The sequence below is a fragment of the Populus alba genome, chromosome 5 (genome assembly GCF_005239225.2).
Source record: "Populus alba chromosome 5, ASM523922v2, whole genome shotgun sequence".
Classification (NCBI taxonomy): Eukaryota; Viridiplantae; Streptophyta; class Magnoliopsida; order Malpighiales; family Salicaceae; genus Populus; species Populus alba.
In genome coordinates, this window is record NC_133288.1 from 10,185,092 (window position 1) to 10,203,272 (window position 18,181).

At 35.6% G+C, this 18,181-nt stretch overlaps 3 protein-coding genes across 4 annotated transcripts; all 3 read right to left on the bottom strand.

The window, feature by feature from the left end:
- Positions 1–7: 7 nt before the first annotated feature.
- On the bottom strand, positions 8–4,963 carry LOC118029799 (U1 small nuclear ribonucleoprotein 70 kDa). The gene is made up of 10 exons (XM_035033733.2): positions 4,646–4,963; positions 4,073–4,187; positions 3,882–3,961; positions 3,592–3,667; positions 3,432–3,496; positions 3,288–3,350; positions 1,855–1,936; positions 1,617–1,779; positions 1,146–1,217; positions 8–881 (listed from the first exon to the last, which is right to left on the bottom strand). Exons 1-10 carry the CDS (start codon positions 4,742–4,744, stop codon positions 251–253), a joined length of 1,446 nt encoding a protein of 481 aa, XP_034889624.1. The 5' UTR covers positions 4,745–4,963; the 3' UTR covers positions 8–250.
- Positions 4,964–7,876: 2,913 nt separating this feature from the next.
- On the bottom strand, positions 7,877–11,622 carry LOC118029801 (proline-rich receptor-like protein kinase PERK5). Its single transcript, XM_035033734.1, has 9 exons — positions 11,051–11,622; positions 9,960–10,490; positions 9,622–9,708; positions 9,463–9,533; positions 9,266–9,342; positions 8,858–9,002; positions 8,549–8,710; positions 8,247–8,456; positions 7,877–8,035 (listed from the first exon to the last, which is right to left on the bottom strand). Exons 1-9 carry the CDS (start codon positions 11,499–11,501, stop codon positions 7,970–7,972), a joined length of 1,800 nt encoding a protein of 599 aa, XP_034889625.1. The 5' UTR covers positions 11,502–11,622; the 3' UTR covers positions 7,877–7,969.
- Positions 11,623–12,962: 1,340 nt separating this feature from the next.
- On the bottom strand, positions 12,963–17,012 carry LOC118030021 (F-box protein At5g49610). 2 transcript variants are annotated; one of them, XM_073409256.1, is made up of 4 exons: positions 16,700–17,012; positions 15,703–15,935; positions 14,936–15,092; positions 12,963–14,372 (listed from the first exon to the last, which is right to left on the bottom strand). In XM_073409256.1, the coding sequence occupies exons 3-4, from the start codon at positions 15,086–15,088 to the stop codon at positions 13,257–13,259; spliced, it is 1,269 nt and encodes a 422-aa protein (XP_073265357.1). In that variant the 5' UTR covers positions 15,089–15,092; positions 15,703–15,935; positions 16,700–17,012; the 3' UTR covers positions 12,963–13,256. The 2 variants fall into 2 exon arrangements, with proteins under 2 accessions (XP_073265357.1, XP_034889937.1); XM_035034046.2 differs by lacking the exon at positions 15,703–15,935 and having other exon boundaries at positions 16,700–17,011.
- Positions 17,013–18,181: the final 1,169 nt, after the last annotated feature.

Consider the following 18,181-nt stretch of genomic DNA (forward strand, 5'->3'; position numbering starts at 1 on the left):
ACAAAAGTACGCAAACAAAAAAGTTTATTGTCCAGAAACTAGCATGTAAAAATTATAATCCATCAGCGATACTACAAAGCAGAGGCTAGAAACTATTCAGAAGAACAAACACATTCATACAACTTAAACCAAATAATGGAGAGCACAAGCTGCTTCAGTGTGTGAAAGATGTGAAGGTTTCTAGAGACCTCGATGGCACCTCCCCAGTAATGCACAACAGACCTTGAGCAAGACCACATTCTCAGTTGTCCTAATCCTGGGAAGGCGACCTCTCTAACCTTCGATTTTCCCGTGACTCAGATGTTCCACGATCATAGTGGTAATCATCCTCCTCCATATGATCGCCATCGCGATTCGTGCCATGATATAGATCACTGCGGCCATGATCACCTTGAACATCCATGTGATCATACCGTCCCCTGCTTCTGCGATGCTCGTAGTGATCATAATGCTGGTCATCTTCTGCATCTGGCAGCTTTTGACCCTGCTCAGGTTGTTCATACCAGCCCATATCATCCTCTGGCTCGGCATGATCATTGTCCCTTTCACCATGTCGATCCCTCTCATGTTTCGATTCATCCCGATCATGAGAACGCCCATGGTAATGGTCACCAACTTCATAGTCCCTCTCCCTGTCCCGAGCACGATCACGACCATGGTCCCTCTCTCGATCACGCTCATAGTCACGGCCACGGTCCCGACCTCGATCACGTGTTCTATCACGGTCACGGCCTCGGTCTCTCTCTCTTTCACGATCTCTGTTATGCCTATCTTCTCTGTGGTCACGATCCCTTGGCCTGTCATGGGAGCGCTCATGTGACTTCTCCCTTTCTCTTTCTTTGTCCTTGTCCCTTCCCCTGTCACGAGACACCTCCCTCTCCCTGAGATGCACCATCCAAATAAATCAAACATATAACTTACAAAAAGAAAACATACCCACAAGACCCTTGTGTTGGTCCACATGTCCTTCCATATACTGTCATTGTGATTTTCAGGTAAATACACAGCATGTGAGCTTCCTCATCCAACCATTACAAGAACATGTTATACCAAACCAAGAGTTGTACTATTTTGCAAATCCTCTTTCATAAAACATTATGTGATAACTAAATTAGAAAGTAAGGAAAAATTAAGGGTAATCATACCGTTCAGTGTGCCGATCTTCTCGTGTCCTTGGCTCCTCAGACCGAGACAATCCTCCTGATTGCTGAACCTCTCTGAGAAAAGAAAGGAAAGCATGTTAGATTGTCCATGCTAACAATCAACTCCAAGATGACTAGAAGCATTCAGATTTTGAAGCTTAACATTATTTGAAATAATATAAAAATCCACATGGTGAACAGTACACGCTAAAAAACAGTCATATTAAACAAAATAAGCAAAGCATGTAAAAGGTGCATTACCCCAAAGAACATGATAACCACATATAACTATATAGCCCTAGCTCAAATGGAACCTGAGTAATTCCTTGCTTTGAAATTTCTATTTTAAACAATTGCCACCATTAGTCATGTACGTACAAACAGGAAAGACATTTAATTTCAATATTTGGTGATAGATGTATAAACATATAAAGCCAAGATGTCTGTGGGATGAGCTGAAATCAGAGAAATTACCTCCCAGGATGCCTCTGATTAACTTCTTCACCCCCAACTCGGGTAGTTCCAAGTCCACCACCTAGTCTGCGAGGTCGCCAATTTGGTACAGTCCTACCCCGTTCAACATCCACTAGTACCCTTCTGCCATCAAGCTTCCGCCCATCAGCTTGCTTATACGCAGCTGTTGGACAAGAAGCAGTTAGAAACACAACATGGAATGTATATTCAATAAAAGGTGCGAAACAACAAACCAAACCTTTCATGTCTCGTGTATGCATGTATTCAATGAAAGCATAGCCCCTAGGTTTATTTGACACTTTATCAGCTACCATGCAAACCTGCAAATCTCAAAGAAGAAGAATAAATAAAATGCAGCAACATAGTCAGATCTTCAAACAATTTCAACAATATTTTACCATTTATTCTCTATAACTTAGTGATAGCTCTACAGAAAGTTAAAAGTAGTAAATCCTAAATAGCACGGCAGGCAGGTGTTATGCCTCATTTGCCGTGCTCACCTTTACTCATAGGGCTTCGAATCGCGAGATGCATCACCACCAGTGCTAGAGTTGCAGAAAAACTGATAAATCAAGGCAATTTTACCAATTCTTGAACAAACTAACATCCCCTTACCAGGGAATAAATTGTTTCAAATAAAAAATAGTTATGGATAAAATACGAAATATCAGGACATCTTCCCAACTCCTGATATGTTTTGATAGCCTCTAAAGCCAAAAAAAATTAAAATTAAAATTAAATAAATTAGCAGCAATGAAATGCACTACAACATATTCAAATAGAAAGAACGAGATGCTAATACTCCCAACATGCTTTACCCAGTGCAGGAAAAAGAACAGAAGTCTCCTTTTGTTGCTTGAAAATAAAGGCCAGAGGGCACAGTGCATCACTGCTCTGCTCAACTTAAATCCAGATTTGCTGGCAGGAAGAAGCAAGATCTTTGGACTTGGACAATAAAAACTTGGAAGTGAAAATTTTCCATTTGTAGGGTGATGTCAAAAGCTCCCTTACCAGGGATCTCATATGAAGAGCTTTAATACTAAAATAATGCCTACAAACTGGAACAACCTTACCAGAGCTCTCTTAGATGAAAAACTTTGATACTAAAACAATACCTAAAACATGGAATAATAAGGATTACCATGATGATTTCTAAACCCAACTACATTGAAAGTACAGTTTTCTAGGAATCAGCAGAAAAAACCCATGTCATTAGTTGCAAATAGACAGTGATAACTGTGCTATTATTTCCAATTTGTACACTCCACCAATTGGATGGTATTCTAGCTTTCTTTATTGTAATACATGTGGAACAACAGAAGTGCCATATCCTAGTTGCAGTTCCCAAACAAATGAAACTATGATCTATCACCATGTTGAAGCTCGGTTGAAAATGGTTTCAAAAAATAATTTACCAAGTAACAAACAAGTTAATGTTGATTTATAGTTCAACGAACAAATCAGGTACAGAAAGGTGCACATGGGACAATTTTCATTCCCAGCCATTTTTTTGTTCATTTGAAAAAACTGAAATAAATAAAAACACAGTTCATAAACTTTTGAAAGGGATATTTTGAAAAGAATAAATAGATTTTTTGCATGACATGTTAAGGAGAAAGTTGCTGCATAACCTCTTACCAAACCCTCACGGGTATGCTCAAAAATACCCACCTGTTTTATTGGTCCATAAGACTCAAGCTCCCTTTTAATTTTACTCTCGGTGGTCTCATAACTCTGCAACAAAAAAAATAAGACACCAGAGCAAAGAGTAAATCATAAACAATAAAATTTACAAAGAATGAGTAAAACACTTACAAGCCTAGCAACGAATAGTGTCTTGTAGGGATCTCCTGATAATTTTGGATCATTATTAGGATCATCTGCATAGACAACAAAGAACAAGAATATGTTTGAAACCTGCATAATTCAAGTCCATATATCATGTAATTAATACTAGAAAGGAAGTTAAACTAACATTTTTGGAGCTCCTCTGCAGCTTTCTCTGCACCCTTCTCTAGTCGTGCCATGTGAATTCTAGCCTTTCTTTGTGACTGGAGCCCATGAAAATGCACCCTCAAAGTTATAAAATATAAAACAAAACTGCTTAGAGCGAGGAAAGATACAAGACAGAGGACATAAGAAACAATGATGGACCTTGCATAAACCATAAATAAATGAACATGGTAAGAATATCAGAAACTAGAGGATCGTAATTAAAAACCACAAAAAAAGAATAGAACAAATGTAGTAAGTAGAAAATTCTACACGAGTTTCAGCCTCTTTGATAGGCGGAGCATATTCCAGATCACCAGGCTCCGCAAAGTTACTCACAAACTGAGCCATACCTGGAAAAAAAAAAAAAAAAACAGTGATCCGAAACAAGACTCCAAATGCCAATAAATAAGCATCCAACAAGAGAAATCACTCTCAATAATAATATACAATAGATTAGATACCTGAATAAGGTGGGCATTTTCTCTTCTCTGGCGGGGGTTTAAACTCCAGAGGAAGTCGGGGCTCAAAAAGCTTCAAGAGATTTGTTGTTAATCCCGTCGGATGACTTTGGCCAATCTGCAAAAGTCAAAACATTCAGTACACTCCCACTAATAACAAAAATCTCAAACCTCAATTGCTTCCGACACTCTTTGTCAAAATTCCATCACAAATCCAAAAACCTGTCCTTCTCAAATAAGAGAAAACAAGTTTCTATTTTCTTCCTCTCTTCGACAATCAAAATTACACTAGTTTAAACTCCTCGAATAAATATTTAAAAAATGCCACAAAATAATCAATTCTTATTGTTTATAAGAGCCTAATCAATAACGAAAACTGACACATTAACGATTCTAAAACCCTAAAAAGGATGAAGCTAGACATATGGACAAATCCACAGAAATATTGCACAAATTCCAAAACTAGTAATCGTTTTCGATTAATTAAAAAAACAAAATCTAAAAAACAAAACCTAAAATCTCACATTAGAATCATAAAAAAAAAAAAAAAAAGCAAAAGCTAGTATGGAATCGAACCAGTTTGAGCTGGAGAACGTTGGCGCGGTTCTGTCCTTTCGTGGTGCCGCGTACAGCGGCGTTTTGGTTGCGCATGAAGGCATCGTTGTTGTCTCCCATGGTGGAGGGATCGAAGCTGTACTAGCTAGCTAGGGTTTTTGTGGTTTTATAGAGAAATCGAGGTTTTAACTGGATAGTGAAAATAAATTAATAATAACGTGCATCGATAGGGATTTCTTATTTTTTGGATTGGTTTTTTTAGGTCCGATTAGAATTTCTCGTAAGGAAGCGCCAGCGAGAAGGAAAGGGGCAGTGTGCGGTACTTCGTAAATAGAGCGAAACTAGATTGTTGGCGCGGTTCATTTATATATATAAAATATAAAAACAATTATTTAATTATAAAATAAAAATTTGATGAATATTGGATAACATTTTTTTTAATATTATAAATATAATATATTAAATTAATCTAGACTAACCTTGGATCAACTTTAAAATTCATAATTTCAGTTATAAAATTATAATAACTTTTTATAAAATAAATAAATAAAAACTCAATTCTCGAACAACCAATTTTAAAAAACAAGATTGAAAAAATATCAATTTATAAAAAATTAAAATTTAGATAAACTGGCCAAACCTATGTCACAAGTAATAAAAACGAGATATTCTATAAATTTGTTTTTTACAAAAATCAATTCTCAGCTAACTTAATATTAAATTATAAAAAAAAACATTCAATTTGAAAAAAAAAAAAACCTAAGTCAATCAAAGTTATCTCTTCAAACTTGCAAAACGTGTTATGAGAATGAGTTAATTCCAAAAGAAAAGAAAACTATAGAAGAATTATGAAGCCAAATTTCCTAACAAACTCATTATTAGAGGATGAAACTGTAAAAAAATCTATTTTAAAAAATTGAAAAATACTTGAGACAATTCAAGTTAACTTATTAAACTCACCTCCCAAATTATAAGATCAAAATAACTCTATATAAATAAAATAGAAAAAAATCACAAATCTCAATTCTTAATCAATCTTGTTTCAACAGATAAGAATAAAAAAATCAAACTAAAAAAAAAACAAAAAACAATCTGAGTCAACATAGATAAACCTTTCTAACTTAAGACATGTCATGAGATCAAGATTACCTTATAAATAAAATATAAAAAAATTATGAAATTTAATTCTTAAATAACCTAATGTTAAAAGAAAAAATCAAAAAAGAAAAAGAAAAACAAGACCTAAGTAAACTTAAGTCAATTCAACAAACCTATGAACTGAGTCATGGGACCAAAATTAACCAATAAAAAGCAAATTGGAAAGAAAAAAAAAAGAGTAAGAACCTCAATTCTCAATAAAAGTAATATTAAAAAATATAATTAAAAAAATTATAAAATAAAAATAATAAGGATTAAATTTGACACCAAAAATAATTTTGCAGCCCATTTTTATCTTTTGGAGAGGCAAGCACAAAAATCAAAACAATGAAAAAAAAAAAGAGAGAGACGAAAAGAAAGAAAAGAATAATGGTTCTTCGGAGCCCAATCAAAGCTCCTCAACTCACAAATGCTGCATGTGGCGGTAGACCGTGGTAAGACATTACAAAACACACAAAAAAAAAAAGTGGAATCAATCGTTGTAAGCCGTTACACGCATCATCAAAGTACGGTGGCCTTTTCCATGTACAAGAAAATTTTCCTTTTTTTTTTTTTTCTTTTTTCATTAAAATTGGTCCCTAAATTGGAAAGATTCAATTTCATCCCTAAAACTTTAATTATTGTAAATTAATTAAATTGAATTTGTTATTTCTAAACCAAGCAAAACCCAAGTGCCCGACTTTTTGCCTGAAAACTCGTGAGATTCCATGCAAAACCAGCTGAAGCAAATTTTTTATAATAATAATATCAGGGAATAAACGGTGCTATTCTAGTTACTTTTTGTTTGCTTGTAGCAATTTTTTTTTTTTTTTTTTTTTGTCTTGGAGGAAATTTCATGCCTTCAAAGTTTTTTTTTTTTTTTTTTTTAAAGGTTGGGATATTCTGAAGTTATTTTATATATATATATATATATATATATATATATATATATATATATAAACTAACTAAAAATTGCATTTTCATAGGACGAGCATATTCATCCACCATCTAATATTTATGTCGAATATTTTGAATTAAATATAAGAGTAAATTTTAAAAAATTATAAATGCTCCATAATTTCGTAAGTTTAGGCTAGCTAGCACTTTATTATCAAAACATTATAAGAAATGGTGTTTTTATTACACATCATTTTACAAAATATTATTTACTGTAATAGTATTTCGTGTTTTTTCTTCATATTTTTTTTTAAGTCTTATTTATTTATTTATTTCACTCCTCAATAACCTAATTTTTTAAGTTTTTTTATATAATTATGCTTTGTATTTTTTTTCTAATTTTCTTTATATTGTGTTATATACCAATTTTATGGAATTTAATATTTTTTTATGTTAATTTTTAATATTAGATTTTATTGGAAGCAAGACGTTATTATTTTATTTGTTTTTATAAATTTATCCCGATCCTATTATTTAAGTTATGGATTTAACATATTAATTTGGATTGGCTCTGAGTCACAATTAATACTAGTAGATGGTAAAAATCTTATGCTTTGGAATGGTGAATACTCGTTTTTATTTTGTTTTTGCATGCTTAAAAACACCAGGTTCTTTGGAGGCCATTCAATTTGGGAGATTCATGTCAGAAACCAGGAGCTGCTAGAATTTATTATTCTATTTTAACACCTTGATTTGTGAAACCCTAACTTTCTTCTGCATCATCCAATTTTAACCCACAATATTATAAACCATTTAATAAAGCTTTTCACAAAAGAAAAGGAAAAAAAGTTCCCAACTCAATCCTACAACTTTCTGAAAGAATTCATGTTCGTTATTGAAGTTGCTTGAATCAAACTGTAACATAGGTCTGATCTTCAATCCCACAAACAGTTTTTTTTTTTTTTTTTTTTTGAAACGCCAATCTCACTAACAGATTGGGAAGATGATATTTGGACAACATATAAAGAGAAAACAGAGGATGCAAATGAAGGTCCACTGCGTACCATTTGAAGAACTGTACAAACCAGGAAGAGGTGAAGCAGAAGAAAGAATTAAACAACATAGTACTTTTTATAGTAGAACAAGATACATGTCAAAACACAGAAAACTCACACATACAATAGAAGCTAGTGTCTGCTCAGTATATGAAATCCCAGGTATATTCACACTTGCAATCCCACATATGATGAGAGAAACAAATTCAATTAGACCAAGATTTAGGGTATCTTGGTGAATGCCATCTGTGTTTTTTCACAAACATGGCAAAAAATCATTAGGACCCCTTAAATATTTCGTCTCTCCTCTCTGAAGTTTATCCTTCAAACAAACACAAAGAAACAGGTTCCAAATCAACAGAATCACTTGAAAGAAAAACAATGACCATGTATATTAGTATGTCTGCGGTCGTTGTTTGTTCTTGACCACCAAACAGGCTCATAATTTGACATTTAGGCATTCAAACCTTGTCCATTTTTATGGTTAGTAATTAGACTCGCTATTTCTGTGGATCCCTGAAGGGCCCTGTTACTGGGGATTCGTTGCTTGATGTTCCAAGCTCATTGCTTCCAAACTCTTGGCTATTTAATGCCACCTGCCTGAACCTCTTCATATCTGCATTATATGAACTTGCATCATAGTCTGCGCTTCCGTTCGACCCGGAGAAGACTGAGCTCTGGCCAGGCTTCGTACCCTCGTTTAAGTCATCCAGTAACACATCTCCTTCTAATGCACGTGATACCTATTTTGCAGAACAATCACTAAAAGTGAAGTCGTGTACTCGTAATAATTACTAAGAAATTACCAAGTGGCAGTGGAGTTATTTGATGATACCTGGCTCATTTTTGGGCGCTTTCTTGCAGAATGACGAATGCTGGCTGCAGCACAAGCTATCATTCTTTGCATCTCTTGATGATTGTAGTTATTCTCCAACATTGGATCGACCAACTCGTTGTAATTGCCTGTGTCCAATGAAGTAATCATAAGTGGTCGAGCCTGTCCATCACACAAACACAAATATTATATCTATTGACACAGAATAACACAAGATGGCAAGTATTTCAAGAACTTTGTTGAAACTCGAAAGGTTTATTCTGAAGAGCATTTTAGTCGAACTTAGATAGCAAAAGAGAGAGCACAAACCCAGTCCACCAAGCTATCTTCCATTGCACTTGAAGGATCTACAGGTTTCTTCCCTGTTATGAGTTCCAAGAGCATGACTCCGTATGAGAAAACATCAGATTTATCAGTCAGCTTGCCGCTTGATGCATACTCAGGAGCCAAGTACCTGCATTCGTATTGGAGAAGTTATTAGGGGGGTGAATTCATTTTAAGTATCTCTTCTCTTTGACAGATAAGAATGTTTCGAAAACTAGTTTAATAGTCCACGGGAGGTTTATTTCCCGAAACTTTCTCTCATATCATCATATTAACAGTAACAGCTTTATCATTTTCCAAAAGGAAAATAAATGCTCAAGACTTTGCCAAATAGCTTCGAAAATGATTCTACTCCACCCTCAACTCACAAAAGAATGCATTATCACAGCTTACCCGAAAGTACCCATGACACGGGTAGATACATGAGTATAATTGTCAGAAGACAGCTTAGCCAGTCCGAAATCAGCAACCTGAATATGCAAAAGAGCATGATCAACTAGTTTAGTCAACATGTTTTGATGGAGCTACTGCTATAGGGCTATCGTACGTATAGAATAAAGAATAAATCTAGTTCTATCAGGAGAAGGTACCATGGCTTCAAAGTTGTTGTCAATGAGGATGTTAGCCGCTTTAATATCACGGTGGATTATCCGAGGATGGCCTGCACATATTTTTCAACTAAGTAACAGAAAAATCTGGGGGCACCTATATATGTGCATGGGAGAGAAAGGGAGTGTAGAATTTCTTACAGTCTTCATGAAGGTAAGCAAGACCTTTGGCAGAGCCTAATGCAATACGGAGCCTAGTTGGCCAATCCATGACTGGAAGACCCTTTCCTGCAAAACGAAAGTTTGAGATTATCTTGTTAATTCATTTTTTTTTTTTGCAAAATTTCGTTGTGTGAGGTTTTGCTGATGCATATCAGGAAGGCTTGACATATTGTCCAACATCTAGAGCCTATGCATTCTTTTGTCAAATCTAGATCTATTGATGCCTTAAGATTGGACAGGCTTCTCTTTAATCTTAGAAACAAGAAACTTAACAAGTGAGAGGTACCATAAAAGCAGAAGCGGAATCAGAAACTTACCATGAAGGTGATGTTCCAAGGTCTTGTTGGGAACAAACTCATAGACCAACATTCTTTGACCTCCAGCAATACAATAACCAACAAGTGACACAAGATGTCGATGATGGACACGACTAATGATATCAACTTCAGCCTGGAATTCTCGCTCTCCCTGTCCACTACCTAACTTTAAGCTCTTAACTGCAATATCCTTTCCATTAGGCAACACACCTTTGTGCACATAACCGAACCCTCCTTGACCCAATAGATTAGCTTGATCGAACCCGTTTGTAGCTGCTGCTAACTCATCATATGTGAAGGTACTTTTGTTGAACCCAAGAGCAATATTAGGTGATGGAGGCGGCAAGGGGGGGCGGTATGGACCAGAGTAATTGGAGCTCATATCACTACTGTTCATCATCGGTGGAGGTGGTGCGGGCCAGCCAGACCCCATTGGACCTGGTGATTGGGATAGCTTCATACCATGTTCTGTTGGGAGACCATTGTGCCAGTTTGATTGCTGTGGGCTGTTATAAGAAAATTGTTCACTTCCTGTGCATGAACATAGTATATGATCAACGAACGATTGGATTGATTTCTAATTGGAGCAAAAATACAGAAACAAGATTCAGGAATAATCTCTTTAAGTATTCAACCAGATTTTTACTTGGCCGCTCTTCAAAAATGTTCCACGTATATATAAAGGAGTCTTTGGCCTCTTTATTTCATCGCAGTTAGAATTGAGCAACAAACTAAGAAGCTTTTCATGCGTAACATTCTGAATCTTAAATTAGACTCTCCAGGTTAAAATATACTAACCCCTTCTCCCATAACAGTTAGTAAAAGGAAACAATTAGCTCGAACCATTCTGAAATCGGATGAACCATTTTAAATCTTCTTTCCAAGATATAACAGGGAGGTCAGGTCTTGGAACTTTTTCTATTTGAAAATTAAGAAAGCACGTAAAGCATACTATCAGAAAACATGGTTTTTCGTACATTTGCAGTTGAGACGATGCAATCCAACCATGATGATTGGTAGTGTTGTAATGCAATCAATCGTGATAGAAATGATTTACTAAGACATGAGGTTTAATGATTTAGCATCTGTACCTCCTTGAGGATTTTCTCCATAATAATGCATATTTTTTCGCTTCTTCCTGCGCGAACAATATGCACATATGAAAATCATGGCAATAAGGAATATCCCAACACCAACCGCCACCCCAACAACAATTTTCATCTGATCCGAAGAACCTCCACTATTTGATGAATTCGGAGGAGGTGGTGGTGGTGATAATGATCTAGAATTGGGTGGAGGAGGTGGTGACAATGATCTAGAATTGGGTGGAGGAGGTGGCGAAGCATTGCTGCGTTTAGGAGGGGGTGGAGGAGGAGAATCACTAGTAGGTGGTGGAGGTGGTGGAGGAGATGATGCATCTGGTGGTGGAGAATCCGACTGAGGTGGGGGTGGGGGTGGTGAATTCTCAGGTGGGGGTGATGAGGCTGGTGGAGGAGGAGGGGAGCCAGAATCTGGTGAGGGAGCATCAGGGGTTGTAGACATGTTTCTTTTTTATATCATGAAGAAGAACTTCCGGCCAAAAGGTTATCTGGTGCCGAAACACTCTTTAAAAACACGCCGGAAACTCTACGTATCCCCTAAGTGCTCTTCTCAAGATTTTTTACGATCCCTGAAAATATTAATGACAGAATCAGAAGAAATCAAGTGAATCACAACACATATTCTAACATGCATTCAAGAAATATAACAAAACAAAAGTAGTCATGTTTATTTTAAGGCTGCCCCTAACAAAGCATGATCATGGCTATTCTCCTTCAACCACCTTCATGTCTTCACTAGTTCTTCTTTCCTACGAGATTTTATGGGGATATCACATGTAATTTCTAACATTTCCCTTCTGTTGATCCCCCTGGAATATCATCTTACGTTTTTTTTTTATTATTATTATTGTAAATCAAGTACTGGACGGAGAATAAAATTATAAACGGAGAAAAATACCTGAATGAAGAAGATAGGTAGGATCTCAGAGGTAAGAGAAGAAAAGGGGTTGCTTGGCAGAATTCCAATTCTAGAAAGAGATACCTGTAACCTCCTACAAAGGAGGACCTCTCTCTCTCTCTCCCCCCTTCTTGTGTCTCCAACCCTAGAAGTTGGTTACTTTTTTTACCATTTCTTTGCTGTATTCCTGCTTTCCCCTCGTTGAACCAATAACTTTCCTAGGACATAGTAGCAAATATTAAGGTTCAAATATAAAGCTGTCCACCATTGATGGTTTTCTTCACACTTGTAAGAAGCACAGCCTCAGAGACAAAACATTTTAGCAAAGCTTTCGGTTGATCCACAAGAGGCATGGTTAATTATAAAAATGAAGTCCAAGAATAACGAGGCATGCATATGGTAAAAACTCAATCTGGCAAAATCAAGCAAAACATTATTTCCTCTAGCCAGCTGCAGCTACTTTTCAGGGTAGCCCTTGGAAATCGTAATTATGACTAATGAGATCATTCCAGCCATGATTTTCCCCTAATATAGCATTTGCTCCGGTGCCTTGTCATCCTTAATTTGATCTATATATAGAAAGCTAAGCATTGAAATAATTACAATTGATGCCAGATACAGTATACCTCGGCCATTGCCATGCAAACTATATCAAACGTTTTGTAATTACAAAAGGGTATAAATGCAATAAATTATTAGAAAAGATAAATGTAAAGACAGCCACTACCGATCTTTTAAGTTGGCAAGGACTTCAGAATAATTGCAAACCCTTCGTCAGGAAAATTTCTTTCTTTACCTTTAAACAAATATATATAGATGGCGGCGTTCTTCTTCAGCTTTGTTCATCAAATAAAGAACAAAAGAATATTTTCTACAAGTGCATCATCCAATATCTTCGAAAAGACCATCGGTAACAGCGGAACATGTATTGCAAATGGAACATGGTGGCGTTTATGAATCTCTATCATAGCTAGTTTATTAACCCGTCGCAACAGTGATAGCACATCAGAGAAACGAAAATTTACATCATTCAATCATAATGCTTTAAAAGCACCAGCGTCAAGTCAAAGTACCCTATGAAGAACTGGGATTCAAACTTCAAAAGGAAATTCTATGTTTAACTTCCACCAAATTCAGAATTTGAGCAGAAGTCATGTCTGATGCTTCACAAGAACAAATATATATATATATATATATATAGTCAATAATCCTGATACATCCATCCTTGAATCAATAAATTCAGGTTGGGAGAGACTTGTGGATTAACTGTGGATCAAATCTCACGGACACTAAGCTGCGTCATGCATGAAATGGCCGACAGGTGCAAAAGCTGTTCACGTACGGAAAATACTTCACAAAACCATCAGTCCTGGCATCACTTACCCATTCCATCCTATGTTCTCTTGCATGATAAGCAATCACTTTCGTCCCAAGAGTAATGATCAGTGTGTCATCATTCACAAATGCCAAAGCCCGGCACTCTCCATCTACAAGGTGTCCCAAGGACTCGGAATGAAGAGGAATTATACACTGCAGGCTCATGTCCATATTCCCGTAGACCTCAATTGACCATGCATCATCTTCTTTGTGAGGCAAGAGGTAGCATAACTCCCCCCGCATAACTGTCAAAGCACCAGTTGGTTTTCTTCTTGGTGGGAGACTGACAATCCCATACACTTCTTCCTTTAAATCGAAAACCAGAACTGCACCTGATTCGGTTTCCCAATAGACAAATCCTCTGGTGTAGAAACCATCACCATTCAGAGGCAGAGCATCCAGCTCCAAGCATACAGCATTGGAGACTCTCCAAGAGTTTGTCCTTGAAGAGTATATTTCAAACTGAAGAGCTTCCCAGTCAGGTAAAGTGACCGCACAAATAAGCTCGTATTGCGCTTCAAAGTTGAGGATATCAGGTTCAAAGGCAAGTGCTATGGCTGTTTCAGGTCCATGATATAAATTTGGCTTTGGAACCATCCTCCATCCCTCAGTCACAGGGTTGCAGATGTAGTAGGCATTGTCTCCAAGGCGGCTTTGGCAGCCAAGTAAACCATTGCAAGAGGTTCTTACGTCAACAGGTTCAGGCAAGAAACAGAGAGTGGGGTTAGGAACGCCATAAGCAACTGGATTGAGTGACATGAAGGAGGGACTCTCGCCAGGAAACTGACAGAAAAGACCAGAAATATGCCTGAAGTGGTTTGTCTGCGTGTGGACAAAAAAGGGACTGTTTATCCACCTAAGCCACTCTTTAGAAACAGTCTTGAACCTGCATAAGGACTTGGCTGGAAGGAAACACAGAGCATACTGCCTAACAACATCTTGAATTTCCATGTCCTCCTTCTGCTTTATGTGGTCAGGAAACTTAACACAGTTTTCCGAACTACTGTAAGAACTGGACTTGTATGAACAACTTGGAATCTGTAAACGAAGAAAAGAGCGGCTATTAAAGAATTTGCAAACGAAGGAAAAGATAATTAATAGTCTCCATAAAACCATCACAACAACAAAAAATACACAAAAAAAGTCTTTTTCATAACGATTAAACATAAATGAAGGGACACATGACAGGACCAGGAGGGACTACAAGGCGTTTGTAAATTAGTTACTGAAACTGGAGCAAGGTCTCAGATCACATGAAAGATAGCTCCTTTTCTCCACTACATCGTCCCTCATTTCGGAGATTTATTGAAAAAATAGATAAACAGATCATGTATCCAATTACAGCTGACAGAAAACAAAAGAATAACACCACCATCCTCCAAATCGAGGGTCAAGGCAAGGACAATGCACTAATTTCAAATAGATACTGAGCCAGCATACTGGGAGTTACACTGTTTCCAACTATTTCTCAAAACTAATTTAAAGGCCTCATTGTTAACTTCCTTAAGAAAACAGAAGCCAAAACAAAAAAAAACACCAAATCACATTATTGTCATTAAGACATTGACATCATATCTGATAATAAGTTCAATGGAGCATACCATTTCATGTGAACCCGCTGAACCCCCATCCATTAACGTGAGAGATGAGATACTGATGTTCGGTTGCAAGCTTCCCTCAGATGAATCCACTTCATCTGGCATGATGGGGTCATCTTCTGTTTCTTCCATTTGCTTGTCCACCAACTCAGCCATGTATCTTCGATCAAATGAAGCAAATAATCAATTCGAGGGGAACAAAATAACACATACATTAATAAATATAAATGATACTAAAAATAGAAGAGCTGTTCATTCTTCAATCCCAAGAGTGTCTGAGGGCAACTGTTGTGTTTTCATGTTTTTTTCTCAGGACAGCCAGACTTTGAGTGGAGCATTATCAATAACTTGCGTAGGTATCCCAAAACTTGCCTAAATATTCCCAATCTTCCCTCTCATTACAACAGTATCAAAAGACATAACAACATATGACAAATATAATAATAAAAAACCCATCAAAATGCTTGTATAATAACTGAAAGAAGAAGAATATTATCCATCAATAACACAACACGACAGATCTAATCCAATATTCTTTTCTGTTACCATCATATGCTAATTTCCGTACGTGACCCATTAAAAATGAGAAATAATTAAAAGAGAATAAGAGCATTACAGTTTAGGCCTTAGGGATTTTTTTTTTAATTTTTTTTTCTTAATATAGATTGGAAAGGTAACAGATAGGCCACCGACATAACTCCAATTAATTACCTTCAATCCCGAATAGTTGATGTACGAAAATAAGTCAAAAAAGTGGAAAGCAACTTTACATGAATGAAAACCTAGCACATCTATGCTTTGCTGTCTTGATTATCGAGATATTATTAAACGTTTCAGATTCATATCATGAAAACCCACACGAATTTCTGTATCACAATTGCTTTCTTGAGTCGCAAGATTCTTTTAACTGTTCACTTATCGCGTAACCGAATCACACGTATTTCAATTTATATGATTTCTTTCCATTCTCCTGCTTTCATTCATCTGCTTTTCATGTATTTCCCTGAATCCAAACAGATAATAACGTATAAAAAGAAAAAAAATCAAGAAACAAAACCCACCAACAAATCCTTAAAACTGTAAAAGAAACCCAAACAAAAAAATTGTAAAAAGGAAAGAAACAGAGCAAGTAAAGCGCTAAAGAACAGAACTTAGAAAGCATTTGAAGCGCACACGAACGGTATCGATTTCTTCCAAAACATAAAAATTTATACATATCACACTTTCACGTGATACAACAATAAAAAAAACAAGAAGAAGAAGAAGAAGAAAACTTCATATTGTAAGAAAAAAGATTGAAGAAAAACAATCTTTAAAGCGTAATTGAAAATGAAAGAAAGAGAAACAGAGCATCGAAAACAAGAGAGAAACAGAGAGAACCCATGCACAGACGGAATCTCATAAAATAAATCAAAAACTGAATGTTTTTCAAAACCCAAACACACACGTAAGAAAAATGAAAACCAAGATCGTATTTTCAAGTTAAGCACCAATAAAGAGCACAGTCAGTAGAGAAAATGAAAAACAGAGGATATGAAACTTAATAAAAATCGGTATTTAGTGTAAAACAGTGCATAAATTAAAATAAAACAACACAATTGCCTTAAGAGCCCTACGAAAAACCACAAAAAAAGGCGAGAATAATTTCAGAAAAAATCATTAAAAGAGATGTAATCACCAAACCAGAAAATAGTTAACCTTGGAAGAAAAAAACGAATCACGTTAAAGTGAATGTAGAAAAACAAGAGAGGGAGAGAGAGATTTTACCTTTCGAAACCTTAAAAATGGCGAATTTGATTACTGGACTGATTTTTATTTGAGAGGGAGGGTGGGAAGAGAGAGTTTGTCAAAATTAAAACCGGGAGTTGCGAAGAACGTGAAGAGAACAAAGGTGGTGCGGTGTGCTCTTCTGGTATTGTACGTGAGGAAGAAATGAGAAATCAAATGATACAAATACTCGTACCACATGCATATCAATTATCAAAATAATTGAGAAAATGAATGAATATAGTATAAATGGTCTTTCTCTCTAAATTTGAGAATCTCCTCCTTAGTTGCTTTATCTCAAACTTAGCTAAGAAGTTGCTACTTACTTTATTTTAAACTTACCTACGAAGCTAGTGGACTTGTATTGACTTTATTATAAGAAAGAAAGATCGAGAATTCAAAACATTATTTACATGTCTAAAAATATGTATTTTACGGTCAAAAAATGTTTTTTTAATAATATTTTTTATAAATTTTTAAATTGTTTTGATATGCCTGAGAGATTATTTGTCCGTATAAAGAGAACAAAACCAGAGCAACTATCTGCTCCACCAAACTAAAGGTGTTGGAGGCACTTCATTCTCCCAACCTGTGGTAGAAAGCCACGATATTAACAATAAAGGGAAAGGTAAAGCAAACAAAACAAGTTTAAAGGGATCTAAATGCAAGTGCCAATAACCAATTGGAAGGATTTCTTTAAGACCTTCCCATGGAGGAGATGGGGTTTTCCTGTATCAACAATGGCTAAATTATTAGAAAAGCCACTTTTGAAACTTGAGCAGCAGTTTATGTATTTGCCAACAAAAAATAAATAAAAAAGAGCATGATAAAGCAATATGATGCAATACAAATTACACCAAACCATCCATTAGAAGTTTTAGTTGGGTCAATTATAAAATCAATTATAAATAATAAAAAAAAAAAAACTTAAATATGTATTCAATGAGTTAATTTAAAGTGTTTAAGCCACAATAAATTGCTATAACTTCAATAAGTGATGATCAAATCTATAAACCCTCGCTTTGAAATTGATAAAATAGTATGGTGGACATCACAATAAATTGAATAAATTTCAACTGAATGACGTAATAATGTAATAACCTAACATAACTAAAAGAAAATTACTTTTATAAAGCTATAACAAATTTCTCCAAACAACATGGTGCCAACAATTACCAATATTATTTTTATCAAAATCAATGTCATTTTATAAATTAATTTGTAAAGAAAAAGGAAAAAAGAAAATTTTATTAGTGGTATTTTCTGAACAATTTATTTGAATTTTTAGGTGGTTCGTAATTAATATGCTTCTCTAAATCTACTAATTTAAGGGGAAAAGATCGATACTTCAATCAAATATTAGGGAAATCTTGATAAAGTTTTTCCATATGTAAACTGTTTCCAAATTAAAAGGACTTGTTTTTTCTTGTTCAAATAATTTCACGTGGAAGAAATAAACATTGACAAAAAGAATCCAGGGAA

Bases quoted from the DNA above. Each gene is read 5' to 3' on its own strand.
- LOC118029801 (XM_035033734.1), bottom strand. From the start codon at position 11,501: ATGTCTACAACCCCTGATGCTCCCTCACCAGATTCTGGCTCCCCTCCT. The intron at 9,534-9,621 runs GTAAGAAATTCT...AAATATGTGCAG, and splicing joins TGCTTACCTTCATGAAGACT to GCCATCCTCGGATAATCCAC. The intron at 8,036-8,246 runs GTAACAGGGCCC...GTTTGTTTGAAG, and splicing joins CATCAAGCAACGAATCCCCA to GATAAACTTCAGAGAGGAGA.
- LOC118030021 (XM_073409256.1), bottom strand. From the start codon at position 15,088: ATGGCTGAGTTGGTGGACAAGCAAATGGAAGAAACAGAAGATGACCCC. The intron at 14,373-14,935 runs GTATGCTCCATT...CTTCGTTTACAG, and splicing joins CAGCGGGTTCACATGAAATG to ATTCCAAGTTGTTCATACAA.
- LOC118029799 (XM_035033733.2), bottom strand. From the start codon at position 4,744: ATGGGAGACAACAACGATGCCTTCATGCGCAACCAAAACGCCGCTGTA. The intron at 4,188-4,645 runs GTTCGATTCCAT...TGACTTTTGCAG, and splicing joins ACGTTCTCCAGCTCAAACTG to ATTGGCCAAAGTCATCCGAC. The intron at 3,497-3,591 runs GTTAGTTTAACT...TTGTCTATGCAG, and splicing joins TGCAGAGGAGCTCCAAAAAT to ATGATCCTAATAATGATCCA.